General features: G+C 48.6%; 1 protein-coding gene across 5 annotated transcripts in view; it reads right to left on the bottom strand.

Moving 5' to 3' along the window:
* BIN2 (bridging integrator 2) overlaps positions 1-20,814 on the bottom strand; it is a 37,712-nt gene extending 16,898 nt beyond the window's left edge. For 2 of the 5 annotated variants that reach the window (XM_040979283.1, XM_040979259.1), the window contains exons 1-2: positions 20,701-20,814; positions 11,388-11,468 (exon numbers count right to left, since the gene is read on the bottom strand). In XM_040979283.1, coding sequence (XP_040835217.1) covers positions 11,388-11,468; positions 20,701-20,781 — 162 coding nt within the window. In that variant the 5' untranslated portion in view covers positions 20,782-20,814. Of the gene's footprint in view, positions 1-11,387; positions 11,469-16,175; positions 16,308-20,700 lie in introns of those variants that run through there. The other 3 variants (XM_040979249.1, XM_040979266.1, XM_040979274.1) reach the window with 3 other exon arrangements.
* Positions 20,815-21,032: the final 218 nt, after the last annotated feature.

Raw genomic sequence — 21,032 nt, forward strand, 5'->3', positions numbered from 1 at the left:
TTTAAATATATAGGAAAGAAAAAAAAAATCCATCCTAATGATCTAACTGTATTCCCAATGGAATTCTTTGGGAAAAGATCATTTTTCATTTCAGCAGCAAAAAACACAATTTACTCAAATAAAAACAGAAAGTTAAACTGGTTATTTTACCCATCTTCTTGCCTCCAGCACCCATTTCTAAGCCAGTCCAAGCTTTTGGCCATACTTCAAGTTAAAACTCCACCTTGGCAGGAATTGTGTAAAATGCCAGCGTCTCACACCAGAGTGCCCAGATCTGAAACACCTCGATGTAGCTCCTGGCTCCGGCTGGCCTAGTCCCAGCCACAGCAGCCATTTGAGGTAATGAATTAGTAGACAGAAGATTCTCCTTAACTCTCAAATAAACAGAAGAAATATATATATATTTTAAGATTTATTTATTTTTATTGCAAAGTCAGATATACAGAGAGGAAGAGAGACAGAGAGGAAGATCTTCCATCCATTGATTCACTCCAAGAGTGATGGCAACAGCCGATGCTGCGCCGATCCAGAACCAGGAGCCAGGAACTTCCTCCAGGTCTCCCACACAGGTGCAGGGTCCCAAGGCTTTGGGCCGTCCTCTACTGCTTTCCCAGACCACAAGCAGGGAGCTGGATGGGAAGTGGAGCTGCCGGGATTAGAACCAGCGCCCATATGAGATCCTGGGGCATTCAAGGCGAGGACCTTGGCTGCTAGGACATGGCGCCGGGCCCCAGAAGGAATCTTAAAAAGAAATCTCAAGTACTTGGCTTCTGCTCTAGCTTCCTGTTAAAGTATGGGAAGGCATTGGACAAGGCCCCCAGTACTCAGACCCTTACTATCCATGTGGGAGAACAGGATGGAATTCCTGGCTCCTGGCTTTGTCTGCTCCAGTGCTGGCTGTTGCAGCCACCTTGGAGTGAAGCAGCAGATGGAGGTCTCTAGCTTTCTGTCTCCCTCTCCGTCTTCTACATAAATCTTTAAAACAAATAAACAAGGGGAACCATGCTCCTTAGTCACGCTCCTCTGAGGAGATGAAGAATGGTACGTGTGTGGAGATGGGGGCAGTGATAGAGAGGAATGGGACATCGCAGGATATCATTTTATTTTTCTCATTGCTGCATGCTCCCTACAATGGCTCCAGGCTGAATAATCTTAGTTATCTTTCTTCTTTCCTGAAATTTGACTCTCACAGTCTCAGGCTCTCACTTGTCTAGGAGAAACTTGGCTCCATCCACAACTCGCAAGTTAATCCACCTCTCCTGCTTCAGTTTCTTCATCTACAAATGCGGGGTAAGGCTGTTTCTGGCTTTAAATCTTAAGATTTTTATCACTTCTGCTCTCTGAATCCTTGCCAAAATCTTGGCACTGCCATTAAGAGTCTGAGTCAGTTCTCCCACCCATTATGCAAACAGTCCAGCCCTCAGTTAATGAACCACTCACTGTGGAAGCTTGTCCTAAGCACACAGTTAGTCAGAGCCAGGTCCTGGGAGACTGGTGTGCCTAGGATGGAGAAGGTGTCTGTCCTGGGCTTTATAATTGCTAGTGAAAAACAGACTCCGAGAAACCCAGACACAGCAAAACAAGGATCAACAGCATGACCTGAGCAAGTGCTCAAAGCAGTAGGCCATCTATGGAGACCCAGGTGGGAAAGATGGAGTCACATCAGACCTGATTATAAAGACAATGAACTGGAACTGCCAGAAATAAAAGGCTAATGTCCTGCTTGACAATTGTTCTTGTATGTTTTTTAAAGACTTATTTATTTTTATTGGAAAGGCAGATCCACAGAGAAGGAGAGACAGAAAAAAAAAGATCTCTGGTTCACTCCCTAAATGGCTGCAAAGGCCAGAGCTGAGCTGATCTGAAGCCAGAAGTTAAGAGCCTCTTCCAGGTCTCCCATGCAGCTACAGGGTCCCAAGGCTTTGGGCCATCTTCCACTGCTTTCCCAGGCCATAAACACAAGATGGATAGGAAGTGGAGCACCAGGGATATGAACTGATACCCATATGGAATGCTGGCGCTTGCAGGTGAGGTTTTAGTCACTAGGCTATCAAGCTGGACCCAAGAATAATTTTTATTTGAAAGGCAGAGTTACACAGAGAGTGAGAGAAGGAGACAAAGATCTTCCATCCACTGGTTCACTGTCTAAATGGCCACAATAGCTAGAGGGGTTAGTCCTAAGCTAGAAGCCAGGAGCTTCCTCCAGGTCTCCCAAATGGGTGCAGAATCCCAAAGTTCTTGGGCCGTCCTCTGCTGCTTTCCCCAGCTACAGCAAGGAGCTGGATCAGAAGACATGAACCAGCACCTACACGGGTTGCTGGAACCATACAGTGGTTGTGATAATGTGCCTCTGCTTGTGTTAACTGACACTGGTCTGAGTGCCAGCTTCTCCATTTCTGATCCAGCTCACTGCTGATGCTTCTGGGAAAGCAGAGGTCAATGACCCCTATGCCTGGGTCACTGCACCCACATGGGAAATTCAGAAGAAGCTCCTGGCTCCTGATCATCCTTGTCCAGACTCAGCTGTTATAGATACCTGGAGAGTGAGCCAGTGGATGAAGATTCTCTCTTTTTAACTCTGCCTTTCAAATAAACAAATAAATAGATAAATAATCTTTTAAAAAATGGTGGGGGGGGGGCAGTGTAACAGCCTAATGGCTAAATCCTCACTTTGCATGCACCAAGATCCCACATGGGCGCTGGTTCATGTCCCAGTTGCTCCCCTCACTTCCAGCTCCTGACTTGTGGCCTGGGAAAGCAGTAGAGGATGGTCCAAAGCCTTAGGACCCAGCACCCACGTGGAAGACTTGGAAGAAGTCCCTGGCTCCTGGTTTCAGATTGGCTCATCTCCAGCCGTTGTGGCCACTTGGAGAGTGAACAGCAGATTGAAGATCTTTCTGTCTTTCTCTCCTCCTCTCTGTAAACCTTCCTTTCCAATAAAAATAAATAAATCTTAAAAAAAAAAAAAACTGGGAGGGGGCCTGCTGTTGTGGTTTAATGGGTAAAGTTACTTCCCATGACACCATCAACCAATACAGGTGTCAATCCCAGTTCCAGGAACTCCACTTCCAATCCAGCTCTATGTTAAAGGTCTGGGAAACGCAGTGGAAGATGCATTTGGGCCCCTGCACTACATAGGAGACCTGGATGAAGCTCCTGGATTCTGCCATACCCAGCTCCAATCACTGTGGCCCTCTTTGCAGTGAATCAGCAGATAGAATCTCTCTCTCTCTCTCTGTAACTCTTTAAAATCAATTTTAAAATATTCATTTATTTGAAGGGCAGACGGAGATCTTCTATACTTTGGTTCACTGTCCAAATGGCTACAACAGCCAGGCCTGGGATAGGCCAATGCCAGCAGCCAAAAATTCCCAAGCTCCTGAGCCATTACCCGCTGCCTCCCAGGGTGCACATCAGCAGGACGCTGCATCAGAAGCAGAGCTGAGACGTACTAGCTGAGAAGCGAGTGTCTGAAGCAGTGTCTTAACTTTTGTGCCAAACATTCCTCCTCTTTTCCTAAAGGCCTTCCCCTCAGCTCTTTCCCTCTCATGCTGTCAGAGAAAAGACTGAAGGACAGAATGAATCAAGCCTTTCAAAATAGATGTCAACTTACTGATTCTTCTTTGCATGCTGGAGCTGGAAGTAGAAGAGTGACTAGAACTGAGAAGAGGCCCACAGAGTCTTTTTCGTGAGGCCTAAGATTGAGTCCCAACTCCACAGCTTCTACGCATTCATTGATTAAGTTGTTTTCCTCTTAACTGCCTCCTAAAGAACACAATGGCACCCATAAAGCATCCTTGTTACCAAAACCAACAAAAATCAAAATCTGAATCTTATGAAGCCCTAAATCTGTCAATTTGCAGAAAATACAAGAGACACAGGAACATGTTAAAGAGTACCATGATTTGATTACGGTGTCAGCATCTGGCTCAGTAATCAAAACATCTACATTCCTTATCCAAGTGCCGGGGGTCAACTTCCAGCTCCGGTTCTGGACTCCAACTCCCTGCCAGTAGACCCTGGAAGTTAGTGGTGACGGCTAAGTAGCTGGGTCCCTGTTACATGCATGGAAGATCTGGACTGAATGCCCAGTTCCTGGCTCATCCCAGCTCTTGTGGGGATTTGAGAAATGAATAGGATGGAAGGTTTCTCTGGGGGCCAGCACCATGGCCTAGTGGCCAAAGTCCTCGCCTTGAACATGCTGGGATCCCATATAGGCCCCAGTTCTAATCCCGGCAGCTCCACTTCCCATCCAGCTCCCTGCTTGTGGCCTGGGAAAGCAGTCAAGGACGGCCCAAAGCCTTGGAACCCTGCACCTGTGTGGGATACCCGAAAGAAGCTCCTGGCTCCTGATCAGTATAGCACTGACCATTGTGGTCACTTGGAGAGTGAATCATCGGATAGAAGATCTTCCTCTCTGTCTCTCTTCCTCTCTGTATATCTGACTTTGCAATAAAAATATATAAAAATTTAAAAAGAAAAAGTTTCTCTCCTGTTCTTTCCTTTTTCCTTCACTTTCCTTTCTCTCTATCTTAAATTGAAAAGCCAAACAATACCATACGAGTCAATCAAATAGATGCAGTAAACTGCAGGACAGGGCCCAGCACGATGGCTCAGTGGCTCCAACTATTGTGGCCACTTGGGGAGTGAGCCAGCAGACAAATCTTTCTGTCTCTCCTCTCTATAAGTCTGCCTTTCTAATAAAAACAAATAAATCCTAAAAACAAACAGCCACAACAAAAACCCACTAAAACTGCAGGACAGACTATCTGGTATGAACAAATAAGATTTAATAAGGGAGAGATTCGAAATCGACAGGGTGGGGCCAGCACCATGGTCTAGCCGGTCAAGCCCCTCTGTGGAACCAACATCCCACTTGAGTGTCTGTTGGAGTCCTGGTTACTTCATTTCTGCTCTAGCTCCTTGCTAAGGGCCTGGGAAAGCAGTGGAGGATGGCTCAAGTACTTGTGTCCACGCCACATGGCAGACACAGATGAAGCTCCCAACTTCTGGCTTTGGACTGTCCCTGCTCTGGCCGTTGCAGCCATCTTGGGAGTGAACCAGTGGATGGAAGAGCTCTCCTTCTTTCTGTAACTGTGCTTTTCAAATAAAAATAAATAAATCTTAATTAAAATAAACTTCAGATTAAAAGAATTAGCCTTAATCTGAGGGATGTAAACACGTAAATAAATTATTTGCTTAAACTGTAAAAAAAAAAAAAAAGGAAATTTGAACATTAATGATATTTTATGATATTAAAGAACAGTGTTGTCTTAATTTTTATCTTTTGGTTTAAATATTTTATTTGAAATGCAGTTACAGAGAGGGGTAGGAAGAGGAGTATATACAGACCTTCTCTTTGCTGGGTCACTGCCCCCATGTTCACAATGGCCAGGGATGGGCAAGGCCAAAGCCAGGAGCCATCAGCTTCATCTTGGTTTCTCCCAGTAGGTGCAGTGGCCCAAGCAATGGGCCATCTTCCTCTGCTTTCCCAGGCACAGTATCAGGCAGCTGGATTGGAAGTGGAGCAGCTAGGACTTGTACAGACAGCTATGGCGTTGCAGGTGGTAGCTTAATCTACTATGCCACAACAGTGGCCCCTTTTCCTTCCTTCTTCCCTCCCTCCCTCCCTCATCTCTTTTTTTCTTTGGCAGAGAGATATATGCTAATAAAGAGATCTTCCATCTACTGACTCACTTCCCAAATGCCCACAAGAGTCAGAGCTGTGCTAATCCAAGACCAGGAGCTCAGAATTCAGTCTAGGTCTCCTACATGGATGGCAGGGACTCAAGGACTTCAACCATCATTGGCTGTTTCCCAGGGTGTGCAGCAGAAGGAAGCTGGATCAGAAGCAGACTTGGTACTCAAAGCCAAGGACTCTGACCCCAAGCAGCATTTTAGCTGTTGTGTCCAACACCAGCCGGGAATGCTTTATTCTTTTTAGAGGACACTGGAACATCTCAGTGCAATATTTCATCTGAAATATCTGAAAGGCCATGTGTAATATGTTAAGCAGGGGAAAGGAGGAAGTTGCAAAACTATATGCAGGGAATAATCTCACTTCTGTAAACCTTCCATGTATTTGTTGTGAATATATTTAGATATCGTATCTATACATGACACAGTAACTGCAGGGGTTGGCGTTGTGGGGCAGTGCGTTAGGGGAGCCTGCAGTGTCAGCATCCTGTGAGGGCTGGTTTGAGTCCTGGCTGCTACACTTCGAATCCAGATTCCTGATAACATGTTTGGGAAAGCTACAGAAGATGGCTCAAGTACTTGGACCCCTGCCACCCACATGGAGCTCCAGGCTCTTGGCATAGGGCCGACCCAGCCCTGACCATTGCGGCATTTGGGAAGTATCCCATAGGATGAAGGACCTCTCTGTGTCTGTCTCCTTCTCCCTGTAACTCTGACCTTCAAATAAATCAATCAGCCTTTTATTTAAGAAAATAGTAAGGATATAAAACAATGGTTATAACATAAGGTGTGAAGTCACTGCTGCTTTCTAAGCTAATGAATCTAAGTTGATGTTCTTATCTGATTTGCTATAATCAATCCACAGTATGACAAAGCTATCCCACTTCTGGGGATATATCCAAAGGAAATAAAGTCTACATATGAGAAGGTGACCTGTAATCCTATTTTTACAGTCACATAATTTACAATAGCAAAGAAAGGGAGAGAACCCAGATGCCCATCAAAATAGGAATGGATAAAAAAAGAGCTGTGGTACATCTACTATGGAATACTAGCCATTAAAAAAGAATGAATTTCTACCATTTGCAACAAAATAGAGTGAAACAAGCCAACCACCAAAGGACAAAGACGATATGTTCCTTTTGAAATAAGGCAACCTCCATGTATAACATACCAATAGATACACAGGTAAACATGGATACACATATGTTCACCTAGAGGAGCTGTATAATGCAGACCAGCATACTGAGCTGTGTGGATACGCTGCAGTACGCATCACTACTCCCAGATAAAAGAATGACACCCAAAGAAACTGTTCAATATATCTCAACAATAGGATGCTGGACTTTCTGCCATTGTTGATACCTACAGTGTCCTGATGTTCTTAAACAGCAGAATGGTGGATTTGTGACTATTGTTGTACAGGAGAAAACAGTGGGGGTAGGAGAAGTGGAGAGGGTGCAAGGGGAAATCCCTGAGCCTATGCAACTGTATTATAAAAAAGTAAAAAAAAAAAAAAATTAAATCTCAGGAACAAAAAAATCCTAAATAGAATAATGCATGTAAAACATCCAGCACAGAGTCTTGCACATGGCAGATTAAAGTAAAATGCGCCACGAAGGTTAAATCTGTTATCTACTTTTTTAAAGATTCAGGCAGATTAACAGAGAGAAAGATCTTCTATCCATTGGTTCACTCCCCAAATGGTTGCAACTGCCACAGCAGAAACAGCTGAGCTGATCTGAAACCAGGGGCCTCCCACAGGGTACAGGGTCCCAAGGCCAGGCCCTCACTGTTCTCCTAGGCCGTCAGAGAGAAGGGAACTGGACTGGAAACAGAACAGCCAGGATACCAACCAAAGCTCATATGGGATGTCAGTGCTGCAAGGCGAGGATTAGCCTGCTGAACTATCACGGCGCCCCATTGGTTACCTACTTTTTTTTAAAAAAAGTTATTTATTTATTGGAAGGTCAGAGTTACAGGGAGAGGGAGAGGTGGCCAGTGTGGTGGCATAGCACACCAACCCCCTACCTATGGCATTGGCATCCCATATGGCGCCACTTTGTGTCCTGGCTGCCCCACTTCTGATCAAGCTCTCTTCTTATGGCCTAGACAATCAGTGGAGGATGACTCATGTCTTTGGACCTTGAACCCATATGGGAGATCTGGAGCAACCTCCCGGCTCTGGATTAATTCAGCTCCAGCCGTTGCACCCATTTAGGGAGTAAACTGCAGATGGAAGATCTTTCTGTTTATCCTTCTCTCTGTAAGTCTGCTTTTCAAATAAAAGTAAATAAATCTTTTTAAAAAGAAGAGGGAGGGATAGAGAAATCCATTCCAACTGCTGGTTCACTGGCAGACAGCCACAAAAGCAAGGCAGGCCAAAGCCAAAGCCAGGAGCTTCATCAGGTCTCCACATGGTGACAGGGGCCCACGTACTTGGACCATCTTCTGCTGCTTTTCCACGGCCATTAGCTGTGTGAACTGGATCAGAAATAAGAGCAGGATGGGTTTGGGGTCCCCCGCCTGGATCCTTTTCAGCAGCATGTGCAGTTCTGCGGGGTCTGGGGTCCCTTGCCTGGGCCCAGGTGGTCCGGGGAACCTTGCTGCTGGCGAAGCCCACGGGCTGCCCAGCTGTGCCCTCTGAGTGCTTGAGGTTCTGCACTCACAGGTGGTTTGGGTTAAGGCACTGGTGGGGGCCTGCAGGGACTTGAGGGCCCCCCTCCAGGCGAGGAATGACTGCTGAGGGACCTTCCTGGACAGGTCCCCGGCCTGCAAATCAGAGCCTCCTCAGGGGTTCAGGTGGAGCAAAGCACAGCATAACCAGAAGCAAAACAAAGTTATGGGCCACTAGTGGGTCCTCGGCCACATTAGCCACGCCAAACAGGATCCACATCTCCCCCCGCCAGCAGCATGTGAGGGTGGCTGGGGGGAGGGGAGGCAGCCTAGGCTCACATCCAGCCAGATGCCCAGAGGCACTGGGAGGTCCTTGGGTCGTGCAAGGTGTGCCAAACAGCAGCTCCATCCCCCACCAGCAGCAGGCAGTAGTGGCTGGGGTGGGGAGGGGAGGCAGTGTAGAGCAGCGACCTTTCCCCTGCCAGTGGCCAAGATGCTCTGGTGGGTCCTTGGGTTGCACTAGGGTACCTGGAGGTATGGACCTATAAGACGTCTGACAGAACAAACTGGACAGCAACCCCAGCCAGATGATGACAGCAAATATCCGGGCAAATGAAGACTCCGAGGCCAACTATGTCAGCCAATGGAACTGAAACGGGTCCCTCCTCCCGGGAGCGACAAGATCGACAACATTTCAGATCTTTCGCAATCACCTGGGGAGAACCCTCAAAGCAAGCGCCACACTGGAACCCTGGCTTCATACCGGGTAGACATTCTCAATCTCCGGTACTGGAGGGGTTGGGAGGCTGCGTACGGCTGCTTCTCTTATCCCTCCTCAACCCCCGCGCCCGAAACAAGAAACACAGAAAATTTGGAAACAACAGAGCAGGGACATGAACCGGCACTGAGACAAGAAGACGCATTCATTTGGGATGCAGTGTTACCCACTATGCTGCAATGCTGGTCACTGATGCATACGTTAATTTAAAATTTTAATTTATTTTTATTGGAAAGTCAGAGTTACAGAGAGAAGGAAAGAGAAAGATCTTATGCCTGTTGGTTCACTCCCCTAAGCGGATGTAATGGCTGGAGGTGAGCTGATCCGAAGCCAGGAGCTTCTTCTGGGTCTCCGACGTGGCTGCAGGGTCTCAAGGCTATGGGTCGTACTGCTTTCCCGGGCCACAGGCAGGGAGCAGCATGGCAAGTGGAGCACCCACAAGGGATCCCAGCACATACAAGGTAAGGACATCAGCCACTATCATGCCAGGCACAATGATGCATACTTCCTAAAGTAAATTTTCTACATTAAATAATCCATAATGCAGTTAACATAGAAAAAACAGTAAGAACAGATTTATTGGTGGAAATGACTTAGATAAGGGATTAGGTAGGATAGATGAACAAAAAGGAAATAAAGAAAAGATGTGACTACTGGGATAAGAGGAGCTCAAAGGTGGAAGACAGGCAACTTGGGAAGGTGAAAAAAAAATAAAGTAACTGGGCTGACATGGTAACACAGTGGATTAGGCTGCTACTTGTGGTACCAGCATGTCATACGAGTGCCCTATTTTTTTTAAGATTTATTTATTTTTGTTGCAAAGTCAGATATACAGAGAGGAGGAGAAACAGAGAGGAAGATCTTTCATCCGATGATTCGCTCCCCAAGTGACCACTGCAGCCAGTGCTGCGCTGATCCAGAGCCAGGAGCCAGGAACTTCCTCCACGTCTCCCATGCGGCTGCAGCATCCCAAGGCTTTGGGCCATCCTCGACTGCTTTCCCAGGACACGGGCAGGGAGCTGGATGGGAAGCAAGGCTGCCGGGACATGAACCAGTAATATGGGATCCTGGTGTGTTGAAGGCAAGAACTTTAGCCGTGAGGCCACTGCACCACGCCCGTGAGTGCCAGTTTGAGTCCTGGTTGCCCTACTTCCCATCCAGCTTCCCACTAATACACCTGGGAAAACAATGGCAGATGGCACAAGTACTTGGGCCCTGTACCCACTGGGGAGACCCAGATGGTATTCTAGAGTCCTGGGCTCCTGTTTTTGCTTGCACCTGGCCATGTGGCCATCCAGGGAGTGAAACACAGGACAATGGAAGTACTCTCTCTCTCGCTCTCACAGGTCCTCTCTTTCTCTGTCACTCATTTTTCAAACAAATAACCTTTATGAGAAAAAAAAATCCCACAAAAACAGGGGCCAGCGCTCTGGTGCAATGGCCAAGCTGTCGCCTACGTCGCCAGCATATGAGCAGTGGTTCAAGACCTGGAAGAAGCTCCTGGCTCCTGGCTGCTGCCTGGCGCAGTCTGCCTGACGCTTCCATTTGGAAAGTGAACCAGTGGGTCGAAAATCTCTGTCTTCCTTTCTCTTTGTGTAACTGCATTTCAAATGAACAAATCTCTTTTTTTAAAAATTCATTTATTTTTATTGCAAAGTTAGACATACAGAGAGGAGAAGAGACAGAGAGGAAGATCTTCTGTCTGCTGATTCACTCCCCAAGTGGCCACAACAGCCAGAGTTGAGCCTATCTGAAGCCAGGAGCCAGGATCCTCTTCCGGATCTGCTATGCAGGTATAGGGTCCCAAGGCTTTGGGCCGTCCTCGACTGCTTTCCCAGGCCACAAACAGGGAGCTGGATGGGAAGCTGGGCCACCAGAATTAGAACTGGTGCCCATATGGGATCGTGATGCATGCAAGGTAAGGACTTAAGCTGGGCCCTCACATAAATAAATCTTTTTTAAAAAAAAGAATCTTTTGCCTTAACCTTTGTAAGTTAGTCTATTACTTATTATCCCTCAATGTTAAAAAAAAAATTCACACACAAACAAAACAGAATAAAAACTAAGGGGGCAGAGATCCACCCTCACACGTTTTAAGGACGTGGTGATGTCACTGTGCCTCAGATGGGAGAGCATTCCTCTGTCCCCATGTGGCAGGGTCAACAGAGCAGGAAAGGCGAGTCTGCTAGCCAGAGGAAAGACGGGCAGGGTCGCCCTGTGCCAGGCTGAGCCGACAGGGACGCTGGCTGGGGTGTGCAGCGCTCATCTCTCCTCCCTTCCCCACCTTCCACCTTACCTGTTGTTGGTAGAAGTTGTTGGCACATTGTTCAAACCGTTCATCCCTGGTTTCCACAGTCTTCCCCAATTTCTGCAGTACCTGGGGCACGAGAGAGAAAGGCCCCATCAAGTGACAGTCGAGTGTCTCCCGCCCAAGCACAGCCCTCTCGCCTCCTGGATGACTCCCCCAGTGCCCGCAGCAGCTAGGGTGGGGCCAGGCTGAACCCATAAACTGAGAAGCCAACCTGGTTCTCCCACCTAGGTGTAAGGACCCCACCGCCAGCTGCCCCCCGGGGTGCGCTAGCAGGAAGCTGGAATTGGAAGCAGACCTGAGGCATGAACTTGGGTACTCTTCCTGGAAATGCAGCCATCAGGAAGCAATTGTCTCGGGCCTGACTGGGCCTGACGCTGTGGCCTAGCCGCTGAAGTCCTCACTTTGCACGCCGGGATTTTATATGGGTGCCGGTTCTAATCCCGGGAGCTTTGCTTCCCATCCAGCTCCCTGCTTGTGGCCTGGGAAAGCAGTCAAGGACAGCCCAAAGCCTTAGGACCCTGCACCTGTGTGGGAGACCTGGAAAAGGCTCCGGACCCCTGGCTTCAGATTGGTTCATTTCCGGCCATTAAAGCCACCTGGCGAATGAATCATCGGATGGAAGATTCTCCTCTCTGACACTCCTCCTCTCTGTATGTATGACTTTACAACAAAAATAATATAAAATAGAAAGCAATTGTCTCTGTACTTGGATTCTTGCCACCCACCTGGGAAACCCTGATTGGGCCTGGCCCAGTTCCAGCAGTGGGCATTTGGACAGCAAAGTGGCAGGCAGAAGAGCAACCTCTTCCATTACCTTTTAAATAAACAAATAAAGTTTTTTTTTTTTTTAAGGGCATATTCCTATTCACTCAGTGGAATTGGCAATGTAACGGGTTGCTAAAAGAGTCTCACGGTTCTTGGGAGAACTCCGGGACACAGCGGGCTAAGGAAGAGAGTGTGGTACACATCTCAGGAAGAAGCAGGGCGAGCCTGGCCAGGATCTCTCTGCTGTCAAAGTGGCGGGCTGTGTGCGGGGTAGGTGTACACGGTCATAGTAAAACGATGACTAACAAAAAGAATGGAACATACGTAGAGCTTAAAGCTAAAACATGAACCTGGAAGACATTTCACTTGAGACCTCTTCCGGGCACAGATTCCTCTAAACAGATGGAGGGAAACAGTAAGCATGGAATTCTCTCATGACTCTGGAAAACTAGCAGAGGTCTCGATTCAATACATTTGAAACTCAGGTGGAAATAAGAGTTAGTCCATGTCTATCACTTCTCAGCTCAGTAACCCGAGCACCAACTACCACACTTGTCTCGGTGCGAATAAAGAGACTGCGGTGACAAAGTGAGCTGTGTTCTTCTCAGAGCAGACACTCCCCCAAGCAGCAGCTCAGTGCAGGGGGTCACACAGTCCTGTGTCTCCCTATAACTCCCCCCAAGCCAAGCTGAACCTCTGCAGCTGCCCGCAGCTTCTTCCCTCTCGCCTTTTCTTTTTTTGAAAGGTTTATTTTCTTTCTTTCTTTTAGGTGAGATTTATTTAATTTTTTTTAAAGATTTATTTTATTTTTATTGGTAAGTCAGACATACAGAGAGAAAGAAAGAGAAGATCATCTTCCGTCTGACAATTCACTCCCCAAGAGGCTGCAATGGCCGGAGCTGAGCTGACCCGAAGCCAGGAGCCAGGAGCTCTTCCAGGTTTCCCACATGGGTGCAGGGTCCCGAGGCTTTGGGCCATCCTCAACTCTTCCCCAGGCCACAAGCAGGGAGCTGGATGGGAAGCTGGGCTGCCGGGATGAGTACCGGCGTCCATATGTGATCCTGGGAGTGCGAGGCAAGGACTTTAACCACTACACTATCGCACCGGGCCAGATTTATTTAATTTTTATTGAAAAGGAAGATATACAGAGAGGAAGATCTTCCATCCAATGACCACTCTGCAAGTGACTATAATGGCCAGAGCTGAGCTGATCCAAAGCTAGGAGTCAGGAACCTCTTCCAGGTCTCCCACGTGGGTGCAGGGTCCCAAGGCTTTGGGCCATCCTCGACTGCTTTCCCAGGCCACAAGCAGGGAGCTGGATGGGAACGGGGCCACTGGGACACAAACTGGCGCCCATATGGGATCCCAGCGCATGCAAGGCGAGGACTTTAGCTGCTACACTGTTGTGCCAGGCCACCCCTCTCACCTTCTTCATTATGGCCCTCTCATGCCTATCTTGGAAACCACCTGTGCTCTCCTCTCACCATGCCCTCAGTCCTGCCTCTCATTCTTTTCCACCTGCCACAATAGTTCTGCCTAAAAGCTACTAATGGTTCCCCGTTAATCTGCAACTCATTTCTATTAAATGTTCATTATCGGGCCCAGCACTATGATTCAGTTGCTAAATGCTCGCCTTGCATGCCCTGGGATCCCATATGGGCACCAGCTCACATCTCAACTGCTCCGCTTCCCATCCAGCTCCCTGTTTGAGGCCTGGGAAAGCAGTCGAGGATGGCCCAAAGCCTTGGGACCCTGTATCCACGGGGAGACCTGGAGGAGATTCCAGGCTCCTGGCCTCTGATCACCTTAGCTATGGCTTAGGGAGTGAACCAGTAGATGGAAGATCCTTCTGTCTGTCCTCTCTTTAAATCTGCCTTTCCAATAATAATACATAAATATTTAAAAATTTTTCGTTACATACCTGTGAGTAATAATTTGAACACTAGCCTGCACCCAGGTCCTATGACCCGACCCTTCATGAAGCCCTCCTCCCTACAGAGCACCCTGCTGGATACTTCCCAGTTTCCTCACATACCACACTATTTGCCTGTCATATATGCTGGTCTTCCTTTCCAGAATCTTCTTCCCCACCTGTCTTCCAAGCAATTATGTATTTTTTAAAAAATGTTCCTACTCCATATCCTTTGTGATACTTAACCACATCTATTTCATTCTCCTGAGTGAGTTATTCCTTATGAAGGAATATCACTATTTCATTATTTCTTTTTTTTATGTCTCCAAACTGTGAGCTCATTCGGGACTCCCCTGCTAAGATTTTTCAATATCCAGCACAGATGCTTACCAGGAAGGAGTGGCTGTTGCAGGAAGGAGAACCTAGACTAGCCCCTCAGGCAGCATTTCACTAACGTGGTTAGAGTATAAAGCGTAAAGGTGAAAGGACAATTAAAGGCAACGACAATGACATCAGCAAAAGCACCAGCCATGCAACTGTCAGGAGACTTCACGGGACGGGTGGGCGTGGCTAGGTGAGGGCGTGTTACAAGCAATGGTGGGGACTGAAACTAGAAAGGAAAATTGGTGTCTTCTTTTTAAAAAAGATTTATTTATTTTTATTTGAAAGGCAGAGCTACACAGAGGAGACACAGAGATCTTCTATCTGCTGGTTAACTCTGCTAACGGCTGCAACAGCTACAGCTGGGCTGGTCCGCAGCCAGGAGCCAGGACCTGCTGGGTCTTCCATGTGGGTGCAAGGGCCCAGGCGCTTGGGTCATCCTCTTCTCCTTTCTCAGTCCATCAGCAGGTTAAGATCTGGGGCTACTGGAGCAGCTGGGCCTCAACCTGGCACTCCTAAGGGATGCCCATGCCACAGTCAGGGGCTTAACTTTTTCTACTTTGGTGTCAGCCCGAGTCTTCTTATGGAGGGTGCTGGATTACCACAAAGTGCTCAAGTTGGGAAATTTGGGAGATTCCGTACAAAAACCCTAACCCAAGTTTTTCATTAAAAAAAAAAAAATTAAAATCAGGGGGTGGGGAGAAAGAAAGAGAGGGAGAGATAGAGAGACAAAGATCCATCTATTGGCTCACTCCCTAAATGCCCACAAGAGCCAGGCTGAAGCCGGGAGCCTGGAACTCTAGCCAAGTTTCCTTGGTGGGTAACGGAGACCCAAACACCTGGGCCTTCATCTGCTACGTTGGCAGGCACATTAGCAGGAAGATGGCTAGGAAGCGAAAGCAGTATTTCAATATGGGATGTGGGCACCCCAAGCAGCGACTTTATCAGTTATATCACAACATCTGCCCCAAGTGTCTCCCTTCCTAGATTAAGAACGGTTTAGAGCTGTGTGGTGGTTAGGATTCAGGGCTACTGGAACCAGAGGGATACTGGCTTTTACCTTGGCCTTCCCAGCCATCAGCTAAGTCTCCGGGTAAGTCACTTAAGCTCTACAGTATCAGTTTTCAGACTTCTTTTCCCTAATAAAATCACATCCCTCTCCTGGAGTTGCTGAAAGGATCAAATGATTTCAAGCATGTGAGCTGCTTGCCAGTGCGGCCGTCCAGTTAGCACTGAATGCACACATCACCATGTCTAATTTCATTCCCTTGCGTACGTGTGTTCCTATTTCCTTTCTGGTTTTGTGTTAGCAGCTGTCTCTAATTCCACCTCGCTCACTCAGGGTGCAGCTGGCCACCTTACCCAGCTCCCTCCTCTCCCCTCTAACAAAACACTGCCCTGCACCCAAAAGTTGCAAAAACCACCTTCTTTAGTGATAACTGCACCTCCTACTTCCTTTCCGCTGCCCCTCCCTTCCTCTGCTTCGGGCTTGGTTCTTCTTGGGTGCAGGGGGCAGAAAAGAGAAAGACAAAGCAGCCTAGAGTCAGCGTAGGGCGTGGCTGGCACAGAGCGGTCACCCAGTCCCCAGAAGGCTGGGGCTGGAAAGGACTGGAAGCTGTGAGGGTGTGTGCCAAGGGAATGTTTCCACCTTTAACTTTGAAAAGGTACGGCCATTTGTGGCCCTAAGCAACAGGTCCCTGTGCCAGGGTACTTACAGGGTGTTGTAGCTGTTCCTCCTTAAGGACACAGGAGGCTTTCAGGGGAACAGGGCACAACAAGTCTGCTTGTTGGAAGATTTCTTTCTTTTTATTTGAAAGGCAGAGTTTCTGAGGAGAGCTACAGAGAGACCTTCAGCTCCAACTGCTGGTTTACACAGTGGCCACATCTGGATGGAATGAAGCCAGCAGCGCGGAGCTTCCTCCAGGTCTCCCACGAGGGTGCAGGGTCCCAAGCCTTGGGCCGTCCTCAACTGCTTTCCCAGGCCACAGGCAGGGAGCTGGATGGGAAGCGGGGCTGCTGGGACATGAACTGACACCCAAATGAGGTCTTAGCACAGGCAAGGCAAGGATTTAGTTACTGAGCCATCGCACCAGGCCTTGATTAATTATTTTAACTTTCCTTCAGTTTGAGATGGGGGAAACTAAAGCCCTAAAAACAAAACAAAATCACAGCCTACATGTGTGGTGCTACAGACCCTTGGCATGACTTACCTCCATTTACTACATTTTTTTTTACTAAGTATTTGTTTTGTTTTGTTTTTAAAAATATTTATTTATTTGTATTGGAAAGTCAGATACACAGAGAGGAAGATCTTCTGTCTGATGATTCACTCCCCAAGCACCACAACGGCCAGTGCTACACCAATCCAAACCCAGGAACCCAAAGCCTCCTCCAGGTCTCCCATGCCAGTGCAGGGTCCCAAGGCTTTGGGTTGTCCTCAACTGCCTTCCCAGGCCACAAGCAGGGAGCTGGATGGGAAGCGGAGTTGCTGGAATTAGAACCAACTCCCATATGGGATCCCAATGCATTTAAGGTGAAGAATTTAGCTGCTAGGCTACGGCACCAGGCCCAAAATCTTTAGGATATATACCACAGTGGGATTTCCTTATCAGAGCCCTAATCTTTAGCTTTGGTCTTCTCAGCTCTGTTCCTCACTATCACACCTGAAAAGGCGTCCACACCTCTTGCCGTGCTCATGCTGCCACTCCTGGCAGGGAATGCTCTTGCCTAGGGAAGCACTCATCATCTCTAACCCCTAGTTCAAGTTCAGACCCCACCAAACCCCTCCCTGGACTCCCTTATCCTCATGTCCCCTTCAGTTCCCACAGATGCGTGCACTTCTCAGGTCACTTAGCTTTACCTTCAAAACGCTTCTGGCAGTTAAGACTGCCTCTAACTTTCCTCCTGTGTCCAACCCAATACCTTGAACAAGGAGGTTTTTTTTTTTAAATAGATATCTAGATATCTATTTATCTAGATAAAATTTTCTGGAATACAGATTTAGTAAAAGTCAACAGTGGAAAAGACCCACACAGGAATGCTAAACCATGAGCTCGCGGGGGCGGGGAGGACACAGCTAACAGTGGGTCACACAGATATCACACACAGATGGTGTAAGAGCAGCTATCGAATGCTATAACACAGTACAGCCCGCTCAGCCAGCCTCGTGCCGCGTTTGGGTGGGAACTGGACAACAGGAGCAGACTATTTCATCTTTGCTGTGTGTGACAGTCACCAGAGCTTCACTCCAGCTTTTCAGGGGAACCCGGTGTTTTCTATTCTTAACTCAGCTCCTTTTCAGCCCAGCAGGAAGTGGGGAGGCCCAGCTGTCGGAGGCTTATCGCGCGGTGCTAAAGGGAGTGGCCTGAGGTTAGGACACAAAGGCAGAACACCTGGGTTTCAGTAAGAGTTCTGCCACTCTTAAAACTCTTAGAAACCCGTTTCCTTGTTTCTAAAACTGGGATACTAACAGCTCCCTCAGAGGACCGAAGAGATGAAGAGATCGGGAGATGGGCATGGCCTTGCTGGAGGGAGCCTGCAGGTGGAGCCTGCGGGCCCAGAAGCCGCACTTGACACCTGACACATTAGCCATTATATGTTACTCTGAGGATTACATCCAAGTCAACTCACCCGTTCCACAAAATGCTTTTAGTGCAGCTTTCTCCCTCAGTATAGCCTGCCCTCAGCAGCTTCAGTACCCTCTCAAGACTGCAGGCCGCTGGTTCCAGACGGACTGTGCTAAGCTCCCTCCCGTAATAATTAGCCATGCCCACCTTAGGCAGCAGCACCATTGCTTCTGCGTGCTGGTTGTCCCGCTCCAGGCTCCTGAGTCCCTGACCCCACGTGACTTGCTGCACCGGCCTCAGAGTCCCCAGGAGCAAATCTGAACTTGTTTCTCTCACTGTACCTCAGCTGCTACCCAGCTGAGTGCTCCTTTTGGGAAATTTTGTTTCTGGGGTTCAAGAAGTTTTCTTCCCTTTCAACGTGGTGTCTTCATCATCTGAACCCCAAAGGACAACATTACTATATAGGGTTTTTTTTTTTTTTAAGATTCAGTTTTATTTAAAAGGCTGAACTACAGAAAGAAGGAGAGACACAGAGAGAGAGGTCTTCTATCCACTAGTTCATTTTCCAAATGGCTGCAATGGCTGAAGTGAGCTGATCCAAAACCAGGAGCCAGGAACTTCTTCCAGATCTCCCATGGAGGTTCAGGGGCCTAAGGACTTGAGCCATCCTCCACTGCTTTTCCAAGTCATAAGCAGGGAGCTGGACTGGAGGTGAAGCAGTAGGGGAAAGAATTGGTGTTCATACAGGACAGCAGTGCTGTTGGCAGGAGCTTGGCCTACCACACCATGGCACTAGCTTCTTATCTCAAGTTTAAAGTACATGCTTAAAAAGGAGATAAAATGGGCCCAGCAAGGTAGCATAGCAGGTGAAGTCCTCACCTTGCACTTGTTGGGATCCCATATGGGCGCCGGTTCATGTGCTGGCAGCCCCACTTCCCATCCAGCTCCCTGCTTATAGTCTGGAAAAGCAGTCCAGGACAGCCCAAAGCCTTGGGCCCCTGCACCTGTGTGGGAGACCTGGAAGAGGATCCAGGCTCCTGACTTTGGATCAGTTCAGCTCTAGCCATTGTGGCCACTCGGGGAGTGAATCATCGGAGGGAAGATCTTTCTCTCTCTCTCTTCCTCCTCCTTTCTGTAAATTTGAGCTTCCAATACAAATAAACTAATCTTTTTTAAAAGGACAGACAAAGTCTAAAGTAACAGCATGGTGTTGATGACTGCATGGGGAGGGGGAATGAGGCAAAACCAACTGCTCAGTTTTTTTTAAAGCGATTGTTATCATTCAGGGGCTCTGTTTTGCATTAGCAGGTTAAGCCACCACCTGTGATGCTGGTATCCCTGGTCCTCTGCTTCCAACTCAACTTCCTGCTAATACCCCAGAAAAAGCAGTGACAGGTGGCCCAAGCACAAGGGCCCCAGCTACCCTTGTGGGAGACCAGGATGAAATTCCTGGCTCCTGGCTTTGTATCCTGGCTCAGCTCTGGCTATGGTAGTCATTTGGGAAGCGAACCAACAGAAGGGAGATCTGCCTGTCTCCCTCTCTGACAATCTGCTTTCAAATAAATCTTTTTTAAAGAGGTTATTACCCTTTATGACTTTGTTTTTGAGGGCTTCTGCTTTACTTTCTCAGCCACAGTGGTATCCTTAATTGTCTAGAACCTCTTTTCCCATGCTGGTCCTCCCCAAGGTACCTTCATCAGACTCACTGCTCTCAGACCCATCAGAGAAGTGACTGAGTCTTCAGAGACTGAATCCATGATCAAGGTCAAATTCAGGTAACTAAAATGACCAAGCATGCTGGCACAAAATCTTTTCCTCCTTTCCTATAACTCCCCTGTGAAAAATACAAGACACTGCGCACCCCTGCCCCCACATCGTTGCCTCTTAAAGTCAAGGACCACATTTACATCACATCAGTCCTTATTCCATTAGAGCCGAGTGCCCGTATCTTTTCCCAGGGCCCAACCACTTCTCCATGTTCAGACGCAAACATTTCAACTCTTTCAGCAGCCTTTGTTCCTGCAAACAATTCAAAGACCACGAACCCTTAGAAAGCCAAAACCTATTTTAAGCCTTTTTTTTTTTTAACTTCTGCCTCCCTGTCTCTCTTCCTTCTGGCTTAGGAGACGTCCCACGCACCTTGCCATCTAGGGTGTGGGTAGGCAGAGAGCAGATTCTGGTTAGATATCAAGAAGACACTGGACAGGTAGAAATTAAAGTGCCGTGCATACGTGCGAACAAGGACGGATGTTTGGCCCAGTGCTTCATGCCCCTGGGGCTGCCCACTGAGTGCCTGCCTGAGTCCGAATAGCAGCCACAGGCCTGCCGGCGGAGCTGGAAAAAAGACCCACGCGGGGAAGCTCTGGTCCTTGGTGGCCACCTAGTCCACCAGCTGCACCAGCGCTGGTCACGGCCGCTCAGTCCCTGCGGGCAATGCCTCCCCGACCTTGATCACCTCTAACCTGTCATCGCGGCTCCTCTGCCAGGACTGCACCTCCTGCACCCGCTCGTCTTGGTCCTCTCACCCTCTGGCCATTTCGAAGGTCCTCGAAGGTTCCTCCGAGAAGCTGCCGTCCCACCCGGCCACGGATCGGTGGCGACCCTTCCAGAATTCTCCTTCAGGGAAAACCCAACTTGGGGCTCCATGGTGCCCCAACGGAGCCCCCTCGCTTACCTTCTCCTGCGCCCTGCTGAACTTCTTCTGCACTTGCTTGGCGAAGAGGCCCGCGGCGCCGCCCGCCTTGCCCTCGGCCATCCTGCCGGCTCCCCAGGGGCCGCAGCGGGCCTGTGGTTTTCTGAGGCCCCTGAGGAGGAAGTGCGGCTCCCGGCATGCCCGGCTTCCGGTGCGCGGCGCGTGAGCCCGCCCCGCGCAGGGCCCCTGGGGCGGCCGGCCGTGTGCAGGGCCCCTCGGGGCGGCCGGGCCGGCTGCTGCCGGCTCGGGCCTGTGGGACACGACGTGGCGGCCTGGGAATGCTCAGGCCTGCCGGACGTGACATGGCTCCCGTG

Source organism: Ochotona curzoniae, unplaced genomic scaffold, assembly GCF_017591425.1.
Source record: "Ochotona curzoniae isolate NIBS_2020 unplaced genomic scaffold, NIBS_Ocur_1.0 contig_1014, whole genome shotgun sequence".
Classification (NCBI taxonomy): Eukaryota; Metazoa; Chordata; class Mammalia; order Lagomorpha; family Ochotonidae; genus Ochotona; species Ochotona curzoniae.